This window comes from Gasterosteus aculeatus, chromosome 5 (assembly GCF_964276395.1).
Source record: "Gasterosteus aculeatus chromosome 5, fGasAcu3.hap1.1, whole genome shotgun sequence".
In the NCBI taxonomy this organism is placed as follows: Eukaryota; Metazoa; Chordata; class Actinopteri; order Perciformes; family Gasterosteidae; genus Gasterosteus; species Gasterosteus aculeatus.
The window spans coordinates 15,795,869-15,818,125 of NC_135692.1; the positions used below are offsets into that span (position 1 = coordinate 15,795,869).

A 22,257-nucleotide genomic window follows, 5' to 3' on the forward strand; every position below is an offset into this window, starting at 1 on the left:
CTTCAAGGGTTTCATATTCCAAATGGGCAAAAATCTATTGCAAATTAGATCTAAAGGTAACATGGGAGCCGTTCTAGAAGGAGTACAATACTGTTCCATATTTCATACCTGCATATTACCATCATAACATTGTTTTGTAGAAGGCTATCAATAAAAACTGCCCCGTGCAGATGTACACCAACCCGCCCTGTGGGGCTTCGGGGGGGGGGGTCAGCGGGCGATGAAGGTTAGGAGCTAACGTCGGTAACACAATCGAGGGGGATAGAGTGGTCGGAGCGATGACGCTCAGAGGACGGTCGGAGGCCGGTGATCAGGGTGCCTCCACGCCGCCTCCTCGCCAGCCAATTACAGTAATTAGAAGATCGTTTCCAGTCGCTGAAAGATTACGCGCTCGGTCTCGTGGCTGCTGAGACGGCTGTTTGCTGCGTGGAAAGGGAAATTGTTCCGAACAGCATTACTTGTTGGAGTGATTCTAAGACCTATAAGACATTATGGTCTCATATGAGGCGACGAGCAACACATCAATGATGTAATGGAAGTATTTATTTTACACATCTTGAAGTCTGTTGTCTTGACAAAGGTGCTGCGGAGCCAAAATCCACCGTGACACCTCGGCCCTATTTGTCACATATGCAATACGAGAGCGTTTAGGGGTGAGATGGAGTTACAGGGGACACAAAACCTCCGAGGGTGCTCTCTGCCGCTCCTGTCGTCAGCAAGAGCCGCTGTCCATCAGTAATAGAGACGAGTGGTGACTGTCAGTTTGCACCTCTTCGTTCACGGGGCAGCGGGTCTGAGCGGTGACACGAGGACCCACTCGGGAGGCTCAGGACCCCCCGTGCTGGAGCTATAAGTTACAGGCGTTTGGGTCCTTCATGTCTGAGGTCTCCAGGGTAATGAAATGAGTTCACTCCCAGAAAGGTATCTTTTAGAGGTGTGACCGTGGGTCCAAATTAACTTCACTGAACGGAAATATTTTTAAATGGTTTATCTCTCTCTAAAGAGTCCGATGGACGCCTTTGCGTTTAGATTCTTACATTTCTTTGGCTGATTTAAATAACTCTGTAATACTGTTTTGAAAGGAGTTAATAGATTCAGTATTGCATTATTATTTAGGGTCCCTGATACACAATCTGTATCATTAACAATTGTTTATATGTTGTAGAAAACGTTGCTGTTTAGTCTAAACATTCACCTGTTGCTCAAAGGAATTAGATTTTTTAATTAACGTGAAGCCATGGATTTTTTCCAGACACAACAGTATAATTAAAGTATCATCAACATGCTCACAAGCGTAATTCAAAAGGGTGCTGGTACTGTTAAGTCAGGAAAAGGCTGCAAAACCACAACAGAATTTAGCGTGAACACAAACAGAAAAAGGTAAAACACACTGAGAAAACTTGCTGATGGTATTATAGTTAGAAAGCACTGTTTTGATGTGTCTAATTCCATAGTTCTAATTAAAACAGGATTCTTAAACACAGTTTAAACACAAAATGTGATTCCCATGACTAAAACGAGGGCTGACTTTTAGTAATTTCACACAGCTTCAGGCTATTTCTCACTTCTCGTCCACACGCCCACAGTGAGAGCTGCTAAACAGGGACAGCACAGTGAATCTCACCAAGTAACACACACACACACACACACACACACACACACACACACACTTGCAGGTGCACGGACTTTGATGATCCCCCAAAGGTTCTGGTGAACTTTACCATAGAGAATGCTGAACATCAAGCCCCTTCCAAAGCCATGCCTTTACATCCGGCCGCTCTGCTGGGAACAATGGGAGAAACGTTTGGCCTCTGGAGCCGCCGGACTGGACCGTGGCTGCGGGATCGGGTGCAAAGCCTCAGCGGAGAAACGAGCTGACCTCGCTGCCCCGCCGCGGCCAGTCGACTAACAATCCTCATAAAATATGGTGTGAAGAGAAAAGGGGACATTGTTTGTTCTTTCATTAGAAAGGGTTGCAACTCAAACCTGAAACTCTTTATTTCTGAGTGTCATTGAACACACCATTGGACTGCAGGTCCCAGGTCCCACATTTGCAATTACCTACTTTATTTTACTTGAAAATTTGAAGCGGTGATTCACCGATCGATCCCAAGACGCGGCATGAATCTCAACGTGTGATTTTAATGTTGCTGAAATGTTGTATCCTACATCCTGTTATGGCCCCTTTACTCCAGCTTTTGTGTGTTACGGCGAGCTTCTCAGCTGAGTCTTATGAATGGCGTCCTGAGGCTCCATCCAAAAAGGCCCCGAGCTAAAGGGGCAAGTGGCGTCCCACCATATGCCTGCAACAAAACACCATATGCCTCAATGGTTAATTCATTCTTACAAAGCCTGGTTTTCAGCATCTCCACATTACTATTAATACCACAACACTCTTTTGAACCTTTGTACAACCTCCAGTACGACGTGACATTGCAGACCTCCAATATCTCTTGGCCAATCACAAGTGTGTCTCTTGTGTCTATTCTGGTGCCATCACAGGCAAGCGTGTAGGTGTGACAGTGACTGAGTGTGTGAAAGAGCATAAAGAGAGTAACAAGGGGTTTCAATCACTGTGTATGTCGGTGGGAAAGAGACAGGGGGGGGTGGGGGGGGGGCTGTGAGCGAGAACGTAAGGGGAAAATAAAAAGCAAATGCTCCAAAACAATGTGCTCGGTGATGCCAAGGGGAAAAAGGGGTCAGCTGCTGGTAGATTTTGGGTAAAATCTGCGCTTCGTTGTGGCAGATGGAGGCTGGTTCCCAGGGAGCCAGACATGCTACAAATAGCCCAGCGTGCACACTCTGCTGCACGAGATACAGTAGAACATGCAGACATGAAACCCACTCAGAACAGCAGATGCACAAACACTGGAAACGTTCTGGGCTTTCATTTGGGAGAAACACACAATGAGCGCGTTGCATAAGCTCCGACGTCTCTGTGCGGCGTGACGAGATTTGATCTGGTTCTTGACCCGGCTTGTGGTCGTAACATCGCGAGCACAACGAGAGACCCGCCTGGAACTGTCCGGTCACACACAGAGGAGCTCGGGCCGAGTCCGGCGTACCTTCTCCTCTGGCCTTGTTCTGTCATTGAAAGTGAGCCAGTGCAAGAAATGTACATTCACCCGCTTTCTAAACAGGAACAAGGCCTTATTCATAACGATAACACCGCCCAGTCATCCGTACAGGAGGTCCGACTCGCATAAAATGAATTAACTTTCTTTTTTCGCTTTTTGAAAACAGTTCTAAAAATATCAGCTCTGATAACTGAGAGCGTCTGAATACATAATCGGTTCAGCAGGCGGGTTTAATTTGTGTCATGAGTGACAGCATCTGCAGTGATGAACACGGTGTCACACAGGAATGGGGGAAACGTGGCGGGAGGCGAGGAGCAATCTCTCCCACCCAAACTCCCCCCGTATTTAGTATGAAGTATTAAGTTTGAAGCAGGCAAACATCACACCTTCTCGAAAGTGGATTCTCTGGTGCCCCCAAACAGAACTTGACTAAACGTACTTGGATCACCACGGGGGGGGCGGGCGGGGGGGGGCGAGCGGGGCAGAGGTCGCGGTCGGCAGATGGAGATGTGGCCGCGAGGACACTGGATCCTGAGCCGATTAATTTTCTCACCCCCCGCGTGCCGGCTGAAAGGCAGACAGGAGCTTTTCTCCGCGTGCTGTCAAGGTGAGGACACGTTGCACCGCAGACACCCGGCTGGCCTCATTAGGTAATGAAACTCTGGTGAAACGTTGGGACGTTGGGCTTAAAGAGAATATAAAGGGCTTTGCTCCGTATGAAAACACTTTTCTCTATCTGGTATTCATCGGGTGATTTGAAGGCGTACTTGTGTCACTCACCAACGCCGCGGCCCCACTGGAGCCCGGTGGCTTATATTCACCTTGTCTGTTGTATTCCGTATTACATATTCATTAATAATGTCTAAAACATCAACACAATGTGCTTTCAGCTCATAATCAAATCTACTCCTCATCTGTATATTAATTACAAATGTATTTAGTTTGTCCTGATAAACACCCACGAGGCTTTATATCATTAATCCAAGCACGGATAAAAACCAGAAGCAGATGCAGCACGTTGCAGCTCTTATTAAATAAGTAGGGGATCACAAATGATGAGAAATGACTGAGCCTAAATGAGCCTCCTGCGGCATACAGTAGTCTGAGCTCGAATTTAGTACGTAGTGTTTAAGGTGTCCTGATACACGGTGAAACACCTGCAGGCCGATCAGAGACACGCTTCCCCTTAGTAACCGAATTCCCCCGAATCAGAGCAGAACTGTGGACGGTCTTCATCAGCGTCCACTCTCTGGACGCAAAGCAGCAGCAGCTGACAGAAGGACGTAGCACCTCTCACTGTGCAGCCCCACAGACTCATTTCTACCTCCACCACCCCCATCGGTCCTGTAGAGAAGGCACATCAACAGTAACATACACGACCACCTCGCGTCGCTACGCTAGAACCAACAAATGAAGTAACACGGTTACTTCTGCAGAATGACCTTTGAGGTTTGTGTAAGTCGTTATTTCCACGCTGTCCAGGATTTGAATCGACCCCCCCGACACACATGCACACTCCACCTCCGCCACAGCTGGGCCCGAGAACAAGAAGCCCTTTTCACAGCTATTTCGGCCAACGTGAGTACAGTAACATCGCATTCCAAATCCCCGGTGACTTAGAAATTAACTTGCAGAAATGAAATGAGCAGGAACGGCTCCGTAGCCTGAAATAGCTGCATCAGACAGGAGTTCAGAGAACAATGTGATTGGGCTGCTTCAAACAAGCCCAGTGGGGGGGGGACGTTCCAGACAAAATGATTTATTCAGATGAGAGACACAGAGGAAGGTTCAGTGACATTATGCAGCTGTGGTTTGGAAGAAACAAAACGACTGGGGGGGGGTATTTTGTACGAACATACATGAAGCAATTTCAGCAAAAGACACATCCGGTCTGCTAATCTATCACTTTCAAAAACTCACCAGTGGATACCTAAATGAGGAAAACACCAGTGCTGAATTGAATTCACTTCGGGTATCACACATCTCTTACACCGCAGGTATTTCTCTTTGTGTGTCAAAACCCTTCAGGTGATTTTCCTTGACTGCGATGGAGAGAGATGGAGCCGCCGGCAGCGATGAGCCAGCGTCATTGTTGGAGATTAAACGCCACGATCACTATCGTCAGAAGGATTGTCAAAAGTATATTCTTAGGGCCCCGCTGATTAATGCAAATTACGGCTTTCACTCTCTCGTCTCTGCTGCTGTTGAAGACCTCGGTGTCACATTCCCTGTTTTCCGATTTTCTGCACTACGGCCAGCGTCTGCACGATTTCCTTTTTGAGTTTTCTTCAAAGACTGTAAAATGGCTGTGTTAGAAGGACTTTTATCCATGTCCAGTGCTCGGAGAAATAAAGCCCAGGACCATATAAAGTGTGTTGAATGTAGGAGTCATGATTAGAGTATTGCAGAGGCCACCTCCCTTTTCCTGCCTCTCTCTTTGATTTATTCCCACCAGCTCCCAGTGGTCTGAAAATAGTGAAAACGTGTTATACCTGTAGCCATGGAAGCGGCAGCAGATCCCACTTTGCCGTCTCACTGGGAGGCAAAACCCTCTCATTTACACACAGATACACACACACACACGCATGCAAACAGTATGTGAGCTGCCACCTGTGATTATGGTGCGGTTACATAAGGAGCTCTACAGTCTGTATGTGTGAACCTTGTGATCTACTGTTCTCCAGGCCTGCAGCTCCACGCCGTCAAAGCCTTACGTTATGCAGGGACGGGTACGGGTACCTGTTGCCGACACACACACACCGAAAGGCGCTTTAAAAGGACGCCCTGAGCTCCGCTAGTTGGCGTCCTCACAGCCAAACACAATAGCCCGGTGATGATCGCACACCGGCTACTGCAAATCACCCTCAGGAGTCTGAAATCAGAGTGTGCGAGGGAGAAAGAACGGGAGCCCACAGCGAGGAAGAGGGAAAGAAAAGAGAGCGAGGGAGAGGGTTCCTGCACTGATGAATCATTAGTGATCGAGCTGGGGCTGAGCTAGCACGGCTGCATTTAGAAACTTCACACCCCCCTCAACAGCCCCCCCCACCCCCCCCGCCCCCTCGCTAATTGTCATCTCTTTTAGCATTTGAGTGATGACTGGCTCTGTGGAAAGACGTGAGAACAGGGAAACAGGCGCTCGGGTCTGACGACTACGTCGCGCTTTGAAGCCGTCGAGGGGCAACGTGTCCCCGCCGGTCGATCTGCAGGTTGCTCACAACGACAGCTGGAGGCAAGAACCCGGAACACTACGTCATTTTTCAGAGATACAGGCATACGGAGAAAGAACAACAGTCCCACAGTAAGAGCGATAAGAGTGATGGACACGCTACAGGGGTTCTGGAGAACATCTCCCACACACACACACACACACAAAGTGCACGTTTCACTGGTATTTAGTGACAAGTGTGAAGGGCCTCTCCTCTCACAGAGACACGGCATTACATGCTGGTCCAGACTGCACTGCACGACACGCAGGCCGTCGCTGCTGCAGAAGACTATCACAAGTTAGACAGGACACGAGAATATTTCACTCGGCCGTGCAACAGTCAGCTGTTGCTGCAGAGTCTCTGCCTCTTACCTCGGCGAGGTAAATGATGTAAGGAGTGAAAGCAAAGCCGTACGGACTAAAAAGGCAGCTGACAGCTGATCGTTTCATGTGGGAAGTCATTGTGAAAGCTGCTCTTCTTTATGATTTTACTTTTGATTAACATCTGATCAAATACAATGGTGAATTGTCTGCTTGTGCTTTCTGAATGATACGTCTGTGCAGCAAGTTGCTGTCAACTGGTAGTGCCATGATGTGGGAGGGAGGGAGACAACGAGAGAGAGGGCGAGAGAGAGAGGAGAGGAGGGAGGCAGGACTGCAAATGGCAGCTTCTGTGACACCACTGGAGGGAGGGAGAGACGGAGAGCAGGGAGGGAGGGAGGGAGGGAGCGAAGAAATAGACGGGGGAGAGAGAGTGTGAAAGAGAGAGAGAGATCAGCAGTCCAACTAGATCAGATTGCAAAAGATTGATAAAGAGAGATGTTCAGTTAATAAGCAGCGCGGAGGACTGAACAGCTTCATGTGAAGGAAAGTCTTGATGTTGCCGAGGACGGAGGAGGAGCAGAGGACCGGCTGGACAAATTGCCCCAGAAGATGGAGATACAAAAACCTGAATTTTCACTGGGATAATCCTCGCTGAACGCTTCGTACCTGTTCTGTACGGGAGGCAACGGCCCAGCGAGACAACAAAAAAGTGTCTCGAAGGTTCTGGTGTGAATCGGTCCGGTCGCAACTGCGTCTCAACTGCGTCTCATCTGCGCTTGCGAAAGCACCTGAAAAAAGAGAGAGAGGTAGAGCGAGAGAGAGAGAGAGCGACAGAAGACAAGCAAGGATGAAGAAATTCAAGCGGAGTCTGTGCCTTGTGCTGAAGATGATGGAGTGGGTTTCTCCGGTATTAGAGTAACACAAAGAAGGAGCAGCTGCGCTGGCAGATGCAAAGAATGCCTCAGTTTGGTTAACTGGGACACTGGGAGAGAAGACACCGCCGTTTACTTCTGCAGCCCGGGGGGAGGACAGGTAGAGAGAAAGGTAAGAGAGGGAGCCTGCAGCCTGATGGACATCGGTCAGGTGTCCCGGGTCTCTGGAGTTTATGCTTTATGCTCTCGAGCAGGAGTCCATAGTCACCTTGTTGAAATGACACGTCCAATACCAAACTTGTGGTTTATATAAATGTGTGATAATTGCTAAAAAGAATCCCACGATTATTCATCTCGATGTGAAGGTAAGCACCAGACATTAAAGCAGATTCATTTCAAAACAACAAATAATTACACAACTGCACAGAATAAAGCTACACGTGGATAAGCACAATGTGTTTATAATATTAAATGATGTTGCTTCATCACCAAGACCCTCAAACTGGGTTAATCACCTTTGATCCTGAGCATAGATTTTGGAATGACCGACGAGGCCAACAGGCTTCCAAAAAAACGCACACTTATAGAAATGTAGGTGAACGACGTCAAGCATTAAAAGCCGTCGTTTAGGCAAAACTTTAATCCAGAATTTAGCAATGAAGTTTGTATATACGTTGCTGGTGGATTCGCCTCGTCTCCGCTGACGTCAGAGCTTGTTCAGTCAGACGCGAGAGGGTGAGCAGATGTAAAAGGATTGTATTGTGTGACAACAGTCCTGCTGGAAAGATCCATTGTTCAGTCTAAAGAAAATGCATTGGCCAAAATAATATGAATAATTATGACATTTATGAAATTGGCACCAAATTAATCTGTTTGTTATCATCTAGAAAGAATAATATGACCATAAATCATACAAAATAAGCCATTTAAGAGAAGCAATTTCAAATGTGTGATTTATATTAATATGTGGCATTTGCTAACACATTTTAGATTTAATCCACTAATGACTTCAATTCAATTTAATTTGGTCTGAAACACAACGTTCATCTGTTTCAGATGTGCACAAATCAAAACATTCAGTCGACGTAAAACGACACGAATGTCTGCACCACGTCTGCCAAATTCATCCCCAACTCGTGATATAAATGCATCGGTTTGCACTCGAGCTCTTTCTGGGCACCTAATTATCCGGAGAGTGCTGTAGCAGATAACAGACCACAGATGTCATTTGAGATAATATAACACCGACGTGAGCAGGTATCAATGGATTAATGCGTTGTTTTGGGTACTGCACTTTTTGATCAGTGTATGAAGAAATCTCTAATGTGACGTTACAAAAGAGACAGAGGACGAGGAGGACAAAGATCTATGCGGAATAGCCTGACAGCTCAATTACCTCACCTTGCTTTTCATCTCAGCGTACTTCAGTTTGAATCACTTTTATGATCCAAAAAAAAAAGGCTGTTTAGCAAGCAAACTGAAATTGTAAAATATAACACATCCACAATAAAGGCACAACATCTCTTCAAACACACGGACAATAACGTCTTGTACATCTCGCTGTAGAGTATCTGGCAGTACCGCGTTAGGAATAATGTACCCACGCTTGTGAGCTCAAACCAACAGGTGCTGCTTCAAATTGGAAAATTACAGAGTTTAGGTTAAATATGGACGATTGAGCCTTTGTGAACGGGTACAAGTAATTAAAAGCTGCACAAATGAGGATCAAAAAGGCCCAGGGAGAAGCTTGCATGTGGGAATGATCGATCAAAGGACACCAGGTGTTTGAGTGCAGAAAAAAAAAAAACTACAGGTGCAGCTAGCGAGAAAAACACAGATCTTGTTCTACTTGTATATAATTTACCAGCTGTTAAAACAATGTGAGAAGGTGACTCGGTACTTTATGGACTCGTCTCCCTGCTACTTCTCTCAACCTGAGACGGCATCCCAGCCCTGGGTCTGATTCCCGCTGTCACCTGCTCGTCTACCAGATGAACCGTGAACAGCCTTCAAAAATGGCACAGTGTCAATTATTGCGTCAAGTCTGAAAATGACAACAACAACAACAACGCGCTACGCGCTTGTTCGTGTAACACGCTGTCTATCGGACATGCCGCTGCCCGTCCCCTCGCGGTGAAGCGCCGTTTATTTCTATAGGAAAATACCCGAAGGTTACTCGAGACGAGTTGAGTTCCGCTCGGCGAGCTATAGGAAAATACAAGGAAACATGAGCCCCGGCTCTTCCTTCACAATGGCCCTGGGAGGTGGGCCCGGCATCGCGGCGGTTCAGCTCGGTCTCCTGCGAGCTTCTCCTGAGATGAAGTAGCCTATCCCGCTGCACGACATTGTTCCTCCCAATCCCTTCAATTATTTTGCACATCCAATTATTCATTCCATTGATCCCAGCTGGCGGCGAGCTTATCGTCACCCCTCGACTCTCCACTTAACTCCCCGAGAACACACACGCACAGGACAAGGTTACAAGAGGTCACGTAGGAAATTATTAGCTGTGGTAATCACTTTCTCTGTCCTGCCTTATGAATCAAGAGTGGATGTATCCTGAACAGCGTATGAACAGCGAGGCCACACAAAAATATGAATGCAACAATAAACACCAATGCCCCCCCCCCCGCTGAGCGATCATTCCCAGCAGCCTCTAGTGCAACATCTGCATGGCAGAGCGCTATTAAAGGCCTAAACTTTGATCCCCTGAACAAACAAAAAGGTTGATCCACTACCACAAGTCGAAACACAGCATCTGAATCTGCTGTGACTTTCACAAACAACATTTTGTCAGGTGTTTTCCATTTTGGCCGCAACCCTTTTGTTTGAATTTAATAATTGTGACTACTGTAACCGGTTCAATGACAACGGAACTAAACGGCTGTATATTTTCATCTATACAACGAGCTTTTCAATTAAATGTATTCCCAAACTGTGATTAATATGACTAAAGGGCTACAGACGATTTACCTTCAAGCTAATTTAGCTGTTCAGCTGTCACTCGATCTAATGGCACGCTGAAGACTACCATAAATTCATAGTCAACAGGCATGTACAGGCAATCGTTACAGGCTCTCAGGGGGACAATCTGACTCATAGAGCTACATGTGGAGCTACAGCAAAGGCTTTCTCATCGAATGACTCCAAAAGCCTTTTTACTTGCGATTGACCAATTCTCTGGACAGCTGACCTTGTACAGTAAGACGTGGAGACTGCGCACGTCATGCCTGCAGAGACAGAGATGTTTAATGTACTAGTGTCAGTGCCCGTCTCAATAATAGAGCAGTGTGGTCACTGTGCAATACATCCAGGCCCACCTGCCTCTACACAGGTGAGCCAACCAGCACATACGCACCTGATAATAAAGTTTAGGTGACATTTTTACAGATTAGAGGTGAGCGGATGAGGTTGACTATTTTAAGCATCAACAGCTGTGCTCTTTGGGGAATGTAGTGTGATGTGGTGTGAAAACAGAGCCGTTGGAAGTATAAAAATAGAACCTTTAGCTACAGTATATTTTACTAACGGGACAATCTTTAGGGTCATTTGGCTCCAGATGAGGAGAACTTCCACCTGAAAGAGTGGAAGTGAGGATGGAATCAGTGCGAGTGCTCGGCAGAAGGCAGTGCACCCGGGATTTGGGATCGCACATGACTGAACCGTCAAGTCTTCAGGGCCCAAATCAGGCCAGCAGACACAGAACGGATGTTGCCAGGCGATAAAAGCTGACTGCACCTAGAAGGGCTTCGGTCCAGCCCCCCCCGGGGGCCGAAGTCCTTGACCCCGAGGGTCAACATCCAGTGCAGGGGCCGGGTCATCTGTCTATTGTAGATTCATCACATCCCAGACTAACATTTGAACACATACACAACCAAGTGTGTTGTAAAGCTCCACTGTGTAATTACAATGAATAGGTGATACAGGGCATCACACAAGGGAGAAATCTGCTGCCTACTTGTACCATGCGGTGCTATAAATGATTAATAATATCGCAAATTATACAGAATGGGGTCAAATAAATAGTCCTCCCTCATCTCTGTACTCGGCATCTGGAATTGCATGACCGTGGAGTCAGTGGCGCACATGCAGCCCCCCCCCCCCTCTGCAGCGTGTTCAAATACTAAACCACAAACAACCCAGTCTACTGCCGGGACAAACAAGTATTGTCGTGAAAGGACAGTGGCAAAGACCACACTCAATACGTGATGTGTGGTGCTGCTGGTAATCTATAAATACAAGCGTGCTGCAAGCGAGCGTGTGATAGCCTTCCCCGTCACCGGCAGGCCTGAAACATGACAGCCCCCCCTGATTTCATAAAACACCTAACCAGATGCAAGAAGTGACTCACATGATGGTTTTTTCATCCCGGAATAATAAACATCTGGCAGGTGACTACCGCTGCCAACCGTCTAATTTGAAAGAGAAAAGCAGAGGAAAAGCCACGTGACACAAGTGGAGACCAGCTCTTCATTTAGCCGGCCAACATCCAAAGACACGAGGACCCTTCAGTGAGGACCAATTGGATTTTTGAGTCGTGATGTTTAAAGGGAACAAGATGGCGAGGCGAAGGAGAGTGAATTAACTGAAATAACGGGTATTGTAGATACTGACATCATAGACCTTTTACAGAGAAGAGCGAGAACAATTCTTACTGTCACCCTTAAGACTTTTCTTGTCTTATTAAACATCAGATTTTGCACCGGGAGTTAAGAGGAAAACTATAATCATAATTAATAAACATATTACATTAAATAGACCTTAAAATTGAAAAAAATATATTCTGAATCAAATAAATAATCTAAAATCAAGTAAATCTAGATGATTGTGATTTAGAATTTTTTTTAATAAAAATGTTTTTGGGAGGATGTTCTTGAATTTTTTTTTTTTTTTTAATGAAAATAACTCACATTGAAATTATCTATAAATAGTCATTCTTTATGGGCCATCAGCACTCTATGAGTAATATGTAAGTTTCAGATGCAGCTCAGCCGCTGACAGATTGTATGACAGCGTGTGAATGTGATTTCATACTCGTGTTTGGTGTGAATTGTTATGTCACAGAAAAGATGCTCACGTTGTTCCCCTCTCCTGACATTCTCAACAGGGATTGGATGAGCGCTCGCGACAACCAACCAGCTCGCTGTCCACGACTCCCTAAAATGCAACTCAGCCAGTGATCACGCTGTGAGGGGCCTCGACAGCTCCGGGCCCGCACCTCCATACGGACCTCGCAGCCGGAGCATGAGCGTGGGCAGGATCAACCGCTACAGCATTGTGTCGTCTGAGGAAGAGGGCCTCCGCCTCACTACCATGCATGGTATGAACGGCTTTGGCAATGGCAAGATCCACACGCGCCGCAAGTGCCGCAACCGCTTCGTCAAAAAGAACGGCCAGTGCAACGTGCAGTTTTCCAACATGGAGGACAAGTCGCAGCGCTACATGGCCGACATCTTCACGACGTGTGTGGATATTCGGTGGCGGTGGATGCTGTTGGTCTTCACCCTTGTGTTCGTTATCTCCTGGCTGCTCTTCGGCTTGGCCTTTTGGCTCATCGCTTTGCTGCATGGAGATCTGGATAACCCCGCCGGAGACGATAACTTCACTCCTTGCGTCCTCCAGGTCAACGGATTTGTGGCGGCGTTTCTATTCTCCATTGAGACACAGTCGACCATAGGTTACGGCTATCGCTGTGTGACTGAAGAGTGCCCGGTGGCTGTCTTCATGGTGGTCTTCCAGTCCATAGTGGGATGCATCATTGACTGCTTTATGATTGGCGCCATCATGGCCAAGATGGCGAGGCCTAAGAAGCGAGCACAAACGCTGTTGTTCAGCCACAATGCTGTCATTGCCATGCGGGATGGAAAGCTGTGCTTAATGTGGCGGGTGGGGAACCTGCGCAAGAGCCACATCGTAGAGGCCCACGTGAGGGCACAGCTCATCAAACCTCGGATCACCGACGAGGGGGAATACATCCCACTAGACCAGATAGACATTAATGTGGGCTTCGACAAAGGTCTGGACAGGATCTTCTTGGTTTCGCCCATCACCATTCTCCATGAGATAGATGTGCAGAGCCCCCTGTTTGGGATCGGAAAACAGGATCTGGAGACAGCAGACTTTGAGATCGTCGTCATCTTGGAGGGGATGGTTGAAGCGACCGCCATGACCACTCAAGCTCGCAGCTCCTACTTGGCCTCTGAGGTCCTTTGGGGTCACCGTTTCGAGCCGGTCTTGTTCGAGGAGAAGAACCTGTACAAGGTGGATTATTCTCACTTTCACAAAACCTACGAGGTGCCGTCCACCCCCCGCTGCAGTGCCAAGGACATGGTTGAGAACAAGTACTTAGTCCCAAGCTCTAACGCTTTCTGCTACGAAAATGAGCTGGCCTTCCTCAGTCGCGATGATGGCGAGGAGGACGTAGGCGGTGGTAGCAGGGTCCTGGCGAACCTCAGTCCAGACAGGAACAGCCGACATGAGTTTGAGCGCTTACAGGCACCAAGGGCGGTGGATCAAAGGTCATATCGTCGAGAGTCGGAAATATGACCTCGAACCATTGACCCTGGATCAACTTTCGGGCGGTGGATAAAAGGTCATATTGTCGAGAGTCGGAAATATGACCTCGAACCATTGACCCTGGATCAACTTTCGGGCGGTGGATAAAAGGTCATATTGTCGAGAGTCGGAAATATGACCTCGAACCATTGACCCTGGATCAACTTTCAATAGCTGTATCCAAGTGTGAAATGCTGAACAATGCAAAGTGCCATAGGAAACGTTGACTGCTGGGGAACAGTAAGATGGAGTGGAAGAACTGGGGGGAAGCAAGAGTACACAACTTAGAAAATTGTGGTAAGGAATGTGTACAATCAAGGAAAAGGCAAAGGAAAGACCTTTTTCCTGAACGGAAACTTGAATCTTTTTTCACGTGCTCATTTTGAGTTAAGAGTGTTCAACGATAGTGCATCAAAGCCTATGACAGAACCTTATAATCAAAGTGTAGGTGTAAATACATTGCTTAGGTAAGTTATGTTTTGTGTGCAGTATCAGTTTCCTCCCCGCAAAAGAACAGATGTTGTTATTTCAACTTCAATCTTTGGGCCCGAAGGAGTGACAAGGCCTCGCTTGAGCTCCCCTCGCATTGCTGCAACGCACCGGACCTGCGTTCACTGACACATTTAAAACGCAATGAGTCGAGATTAAACATCGGACAGTGAGCCATGAGAACAATTCAGCACTTCCATTCATGTATTGGTGTGATCCCAAACCTACCATTGTAGGCTAAATTGATGGACCCATGAAGAACATAAGGATGTATGCAATTGAATGAAGCTTCACTCTGATTATAATCACTTCATGCCTCCTATTTTGACCGTATTTTTAAAAACAAACATCTTAAATGGCCAACACATGTTGAGTCATGTGGAAAGATTGAGGAGTAGTCAGGTAAAACAAAACTAAAGCACAAATGGAGGACAACTGTTTTGGAGTTCTTTCAATGACCATGTCTGGAGGATACAGGTTGCAATACCCACGTTTCAATTAAATAAATAACAATAGTAAATAGCAGCAATTTGTAGAGAGAAAGAGATGCACCTTAAAAAGTTCAAATCAAACCTTTATAGTGACAGTCAGCAACAGGTTTTTCCAATTCAGACTGTAACAGAACTGGCCTGAATTGTTGAAACTTAATGTTTTTGTCGTTTTAAAAATAAATCTATGCATATTGTTAAAAGTATCAGGGGAGAAAATCCTATTTCTGTTTGAGTAAACCATGTCACGACATTGCTTTTATTAATCCTCAGTGCTCAGCGTGAAGAAGAGACTCAAATGTATAGATTGAATTTCTAAAAGTAGCCGTTGCGTTTATCACTCAATCATTCGTCTATTTTAATTGAATTGAACTGAAAGTCAAAATTGTATTTATCGTTAAACTTTTACAACGTTCACAGCAAGAAGAAAGAGAACCAAGAAATGAGACCAAACGCCCCAATTCACAGTAGCCGGCCCCACGGCTCTCCTTCATTTTGCATCATAAGTGGGTGAACAAACTGTTCTTTATGTTAATAATAAAAGAGTCAGCCTCTGTTTGAAACTAGTCCTAGTTTATAGATAATACTTATATGACAAATGTATGCTTTTACAACAAAAATGAATTGTGTGTAAGACTAAAAACCTGCTATCCCCCCCCTCTGCTGTGTGAACAGATTTACAGCAGCAGCAGAAGGAAGAGAAAATAGCTCCTTGTGTTGACTCCTTCTTATAAACATCACATGTTGCAAATGCATATTTAGCAATAGACTAATGCAATGAGTCAATACACAGGACCAAGGTCGGATGGAAGCAATAACAACTAAAGCACATCTTTCTGAATTCATTTTAGTCGGCTTATCCTTAATGATTCTCTTGCACTGAACATGCATATTTATAATTCTGGATCCAGAGATTACGAGAGAAAGGCCCGTGCGAGGAGAATGACCCGAAGTTCCTTGGTTTATTGTACTTGTATGCTTGTGAGTTCTCAGATATCATACCAAAGTAATGACTGTAGCTCAGACTTATGTTTTGAAGTGATTGTTCCCGACTTAATCTTCCAAAGAATTGTTTAACGGATCTTGAAAAATAGATAATCATACTCGAAAAAAAGGTTTGCAAATGAAATTCATGTTATTCCTAAAAAACAACCACAATTAAACAAAATCCCTGTTTGACTAAGCGTTAAACCAAATAAAGTAAATAGGTTAAGTTGTGGTTACAGATTCAATCTAGCAGTGTAAGAGACAATGCATGATCACTTTTTCTTTTGGCATGAACAATAGCGTTAAAAAATATCTCTTGTTTTAGATACATAGTTAGAATGTCACACTCAGACCTAAACATGTTAATATTTGTACCACAACATACTGTTAATCAAGTCCAGGTGATCCATTACCTCACTAAAAGGCGGACGTTGTGTCCCTGTGGGTGCATTTTAGTTACATTTCATTCATAAGAGATTACACGCGTGTTAAGAAAGAAGCCTACAGGATATGGTGGAAACGTACAACACGAGCACATAGAAGAGAACCATAAAATGGTCGTTATGTTGGTCACAATGACTAATATTTTCCTAATAGTCTTTTGACTCAGTGTATGATATTTCTAGGTTACATGTTGCTTTTTAGAACTATGTGGGATGTAGTCAAATATACAGAGCATTTTTTGGCAAATAAGTGAAGCGTTCTTTACCCGGCCCAAAATATTTATTGCTTATTACCTTCTGGGAAGGTTCTATACACGGATGTGTGAAGCCTCTGCACCAACTCACTGGCAAATAAAGGGTGAAGCATTTCTACTCAATGATTTTTTTTGCAGATTGTTTCAGCTTTGTTGATGCTCACCTGGGCCGTTAAAAAAGAAGCACACACAATAGTTTCAGCTAAACATAAAGATTTATAGTGTAAAAAGAAAAGTAATATTAAAGTATAATAGGGAAGCAGGAGGCTTAACAACCCGCTTATTTTTATACAAAGTTCTTTTTGATAGAATACGGCAATCAATATTTATCTGTTTTACTACAATGAAATCACTTATTAGAGGCAAAAATATGATTCTTGTCTCACTTTTCAATGATTTGATGTCTGTTGTTTCATTTCAGCACAGATCCTCATGATTTAACAGGTATTTCTCTTAAAGGGATGATTGGAAAAAAGCTTTTGACCTCTGTAGAAGTCTTCCTATGTCCAGCAAATTGTCTACTGGGCTTTTGATTTTAACTCAAAGTCATTTAAATTATTAAATTAAAAACTAACTGTGAAAAAAGGTTGTTTTCCTCTTTTTTTTTTGTCTGGTGAGTGGTCCACCAGTCCCGGGCTGCATTGAAATGCAATATCATCTTAATTGGGGGATCACTGCGACAAACAACCAAAAAAGACACTGAAGTGGACGAGTGGCCTGCAGCGGACTTTGTCAGATCAATGTCTCACTTCTCGTGTGTTTAACGCCTCCACTGTCAAAGAGTCGTATCTCCAACAGGTCCTGCATTATTACGCAGGTTCTGGTTTCATGTGGAGGACACCCATCGTTAACTCTGCGTTCAAGCATCCTTTGGGTTGATGAATATGCTCCCAGCCGTCATCTGAGGCTCGGAACACTTGTTTTCCCAATATACCGCATATGGCTAAAACAAAACAGTGTACTTTTTTCGCCCATCCAGCTGACCTCCTTTGCCCTTTGTGTTTCCGTCTCCATGCTGCAATCAGTACTCTCTGATCGTCTAATTATGAAGCGCAGGGATTCATGCTGTAGTTACAGTCAGACAAAGCGTTGGCATGCGACAACCTGACAGAAGAGGAAAGGAACGAGGTATCCGCGCGTGCTCCTAAGACGACGTCATCGGTGATGAGTAATCCTTTGCACGGGATCTGTGGCCGTCAGTTCTTTCTAAATAATTCAGGTGGGGGCTGTTTAAATCAGCCAGCGAGCGACAGATGTGGGATTAAAACGCTGGCCGCCGGTAGTGCTGAGCTCAGGCATCTCGGCACCGACTGACACGGGGATCATAGAAGCGATGCTGGAAGCCTTTGCCGGCACGGCCAGTGTGTATTAGGCTTTTTGTGGCCGGGTGTCACACACATAAAGTGACACCCAGGGAAGCTCTCAGCATTAGTGTTGGGCCGTGTTAATCAGTGCCAAATGCAGAAGGGAATTTTCATTCGACTTTTCATTAGTGTCACATTCTCTGGGACTCTGGGAATTTGACTTCACCCGGAAAGTGAGCCTTCTTCTGATTGCTCTGATGTCAAGTCGGTGTACCGTCAAAGCAGCCTGAGATGCCACGAGGTCCTGGACAATTAAGGGCATGTCTGGAAAAACTGTGGGCTGCTGTTGAATCTTAAAGAACATTTCATTCAGAAGGGATGCGTGGTTTATTGGGACAGGCGATCTATGAGTGCAGGTAGTATTGTTGGTTATCTGACAAGAAGCAGCACGTGAAGCTGGGGATACATGTCTCAGCCTCTCGGTCCATCAGCACCGGTTCTCCCCAAGCCTGCGTTCTTTCCCCTCTGCTCTTCTCCCTGTACACCAACAGCTACACCTCCAGTCACCAGTCCGTCAAGCTCCTGAAGTTTGTGGATGACACCACCTGTAGTCCGCCTACAGGTGGGAGTCTGACCATCTGGTGTCGTGGTGCAGCCAGAACAACCTGGAGCTCAACGCTCTAAAGACAGTGGAGATGGTTGTGGATTTCAGGAGGAACAGAGCCCCACCTTCCCCCATCACCCTGTGTGACTCCCCCGTCACCGTGGATTCCTTCCGTTTCCTGGGCTCCATCATCACCCAGGACCTCAAGTGGGAGCTGAACATCAGCTCCATCACCAAGAAGGCTCAGCAGAGGTTGTTTCCCCTGAGGCAGCTGAAGAAATTCAACCTGCCAAAGACGATGATGGTCCACTTCTACACGGCCATCATGGAGTCCATCCTCTGCTCCTCAATCACCGTCTGGTACGCTGCAGCCACAGCCAAGGACGAGGGCAGGCTGCAGCGTGTCATCCGCTCTGCAGAGAGGGTGATCGCTTGCAATCTGCAGTCTCTTATTTTGGCAAGAAATAAAAGTAGTGTGCAGGTCAGGAACCAACCAGACCCAAATTTTAACAGACGGATATTTTGTCTAAATTACGTAACCGCAAGTTGAGACAGAGGATCCCTGGGGAATGCCCCCCCCCTGTGACCCCCAGGGAACAGTTGACTAGGCCAGCTGGGGCCCTGACTCACACTTTCATCAGCATGATGTAAAACAAAAGGCTTCACACGTACAGAAGACTTTGGGAGACAGTTGAAGGAGTATGAAAGTATGAAAGGAGGCAGCACGTAGACTCGACAGGCTGCCAGCCAGCCGGCCCATATAGCCCATAGTTATAATTAATACTGGAGCAAACTCCCTGTGGCCTGAACTCTTGACGACAGTCAAATGAGGGGAAATCATGTTGAAGGGGCTAAATAAAGCTCTTCCGTGTCAAGCCGCATGTGGCTCTCTGGCTACAATTCACGGCCTAAAGTTAAATCCTGCGATACTATGACTCAATCAAAGATGCGTACTGGAGGACTTGATTATCATAAGGACACCTTTTCTGCTTGGAAAATATGATCTACTGCACAGGAATTCATAAATAAGCTCATCCTGCAATGTTAAAATTAGAGCAAAAACCTGAATCTACTTCAGTTTGAATCAAATATCATGTAATTATATCTTACACAATCTATGTACTATTGAAATATCACTTAGAGGTCACCAAAAGCATATAATACAATCAGATAAAAAACTCCAGTGTTATATCTTTATGTACGCAGGAGATGTGTGCTAAACTTTCAAATGTGACATCTTTAATAGTTTAAAATAAACATGCGTAACACATGGTTCTGTAAGAGGAGATTAATTGATGGTCCATACTGATGGATAAATGAACTTCCATAAAGAGATGGCGACTTTGCGTTGTGCCAAACACATCACAAGTGTCTGGGAAGTGTGATGGGATTTCATCCAGTAACTGAGACATGTTTTGTTGCTTAAATGAAAGAGACACAACGGTCCTTCTGCCCACGCTCGTCCTCCCGTCGATGAGCCAAGAGCTCACTGCGTTGTCCTTTATCGGTCAGCACAGCCCGAGGACACATCAAGAGCACGGACGCGGCTTTCAAAAACACGCAGGGCTACCGCCAGCTGATGACGTCATCCGATCACTTGGGCTTATAATCATTGGGCTCTTATAGAGCAGATATGCTGATATGTCACAGGGGTAAATAATGACAGTGCTAAAACGACATGAGAAGGAAAGACAGCTAAAATTTTGTGAGAGACCAGCTCGTAACTGCCAGAGTTCTAAGTACCCAGCTGGGCTGTCTTTCAAAAATACTTTGTCCCACACAGGTGTCTCCACTTGGCTAATTAGTCCTCTATGCGCCCTGTAAAGTACACGTGATGTCACAGGAAAGTGAGAGATGTCAATCACGCATGTCTGAAGAAGGTGTGCTGAAAAGAGATCCAATTAGCCAAATAATAAATTGGTAACACCTGTGTGGGTTCGCCAGCGTTGTATAGTTTTTTTCTTACGGCCTGTCCAACGTGTAACGAGTGGCGACAGGCTGCCGTTTGGGGCGCTGACCTGAGAAAAGGGGCCGTGTGCAGCATTAAGCGCGGTGGCACATTATGCGCCTCGTCTTCTCCCGGTTACAGCAGGGAGCCACTAGTCTACGCTGATTCATGAAGCAACATCTATGCACAACCTGAGGGGACGTAAAGGGGCAACTCTCATTTCCTGCCTCTCAACCCAGGGTAATTACCGATGTGTGCCCAAAGGCCCTGTGAGCTTGAGCGAAAGGGAGAAAGAAGGAGCAAAATCGTTACGTTTTAAAAGTTATGTATGTTACAGGTTTCCTGTGACATAAATATAGTTCTACAACAGGTCAGTGACACGTGCCATTAAATATTAGTTCTATTGACTTCTAATATTGCGTGAAGATTATCCTCTATTGCACCTGTGCCACATGCAGGCGGTGGTTTAATTGGTCTTCATTTCCCTCGATGGATTCAATAGTTTGCGCAAAAATAAATATAATCCACGTCGCTGCAGTGTAATTATAAGGTGCTGAAGGTTGAACGTAGCAGCTGTTCAGCCCAGAACAATGAAGCAAAACACCTATAAAATTGGTTCGAGAAACTGACGACCAGCTCATCGATTACACGAAAAAAACACAACAACAAAGCGCGTTATGAACAGTATCTTTGTTCATTCAAACAAGTTTTTAACAAAAGTATTCAGCGCAGGGTGATTTTGGGGGAGTGTTTAATACCACACTCACTGAATTCCATTAAGCTGTACTGTATTGGAGTAAGCCACAGCCAACAACCTCAGACTTAACAAAAAAACACACAGTAACTAAGAAGACAAATAAAAGTGGGCAAAACGGTCTCCGTCCCAGCAGTGAGGTCATGAGAAGAGACACAGAGCTGCGACTACAGTCTCTCTGGTGTCCCCAGGGGTGGACTCGAATCTGTCAGCACCCTTTCTCTAATGCGGCTCTCCGTGAATGGCACCCGGTAAAAGGTGCTTCTCCCCAAATACGGCCACACACACACACACACACACGGCCCGCGGCCTCTTCCTCCCCAGCCTACCTGCACGATGTCAGTAAGCATGGATCATCTCTCGCCTGGCTGGCATCTCTCTGTCCCAGGGCACACACACCTCGCTCAGGCCAGAGCGTCTCCGGTGTCAGGCAGAATGAGGGTCTTTGTTAGGACCGACTCGATGCGGGACCTTCGCCCCGCAGAAGTTGGTCGGATAAGGAGAACAGGATCCCCTTGAGCCTGACGAAGAAATGACTGCAGAAGTGGAAACGGGGACAGTTGGGAAATAATTGCCGACCATGCTCGCTTGAGTAGATGCTTTTAAATGAAAAACACTTTCTATTCTATTTTAATCTAAATTGTTATTGTACGGTCTTCTTTTGGGGAATTCCGTTGATACCAAGGGTATCTAAAACTTTGAATTTGGACTTGGTCTCACATAAAACATTCTACTTTGGCTGATATGTCTAGGATCTAAAATGTTTTTTTTTTCTATTTCTTTTTTTTTTGCTTTTCATTCCATCTCTAGTTTGTGACATAATAGACAAAAAAAACCTGTTGAAAAACAGTGAACTGACACCCAAAAAAAGATGAAACTGCAGTGATTCACACAACTGAATGGGATGGTTACATAAACCAACTAAGCATTTAATTGTGCACCATGGAAGAGAT

At 45.6% G+C, this 22,257-nt stretch overlaps 1 protein-coding gene across 1 annotated transcript; it reads left to right on the forward strand.

The window, feature by feature from the left end:
- The first annotated feature begins 7,032 nt into the window (after nt 1-7,032).
- On the forward strand, nt 7,033-17,279 carry kcnj12a (potassium inwardly rectifying channel subfamily J member 12a). Its single transcript, XM_040177370.2, has 2 exons — nt 7,033-7,650; nt 12,586-17,279. The coding sequence occupies exon 2, from the start codon at nt 12,723-12,725 to the stop codon at nt 14,022-14,024; it is 1,302 nt and encodes a 433-aa protein (XP_040033304.1). The 5' UTR covers nt 7,033-7,650; nt 12,586-12,722; the 3' UTR covers nt 14,025-17,279.
- The last annotated feature ends 4,978 nt before the right edge of the window (nt 17,280-22,257 follow it).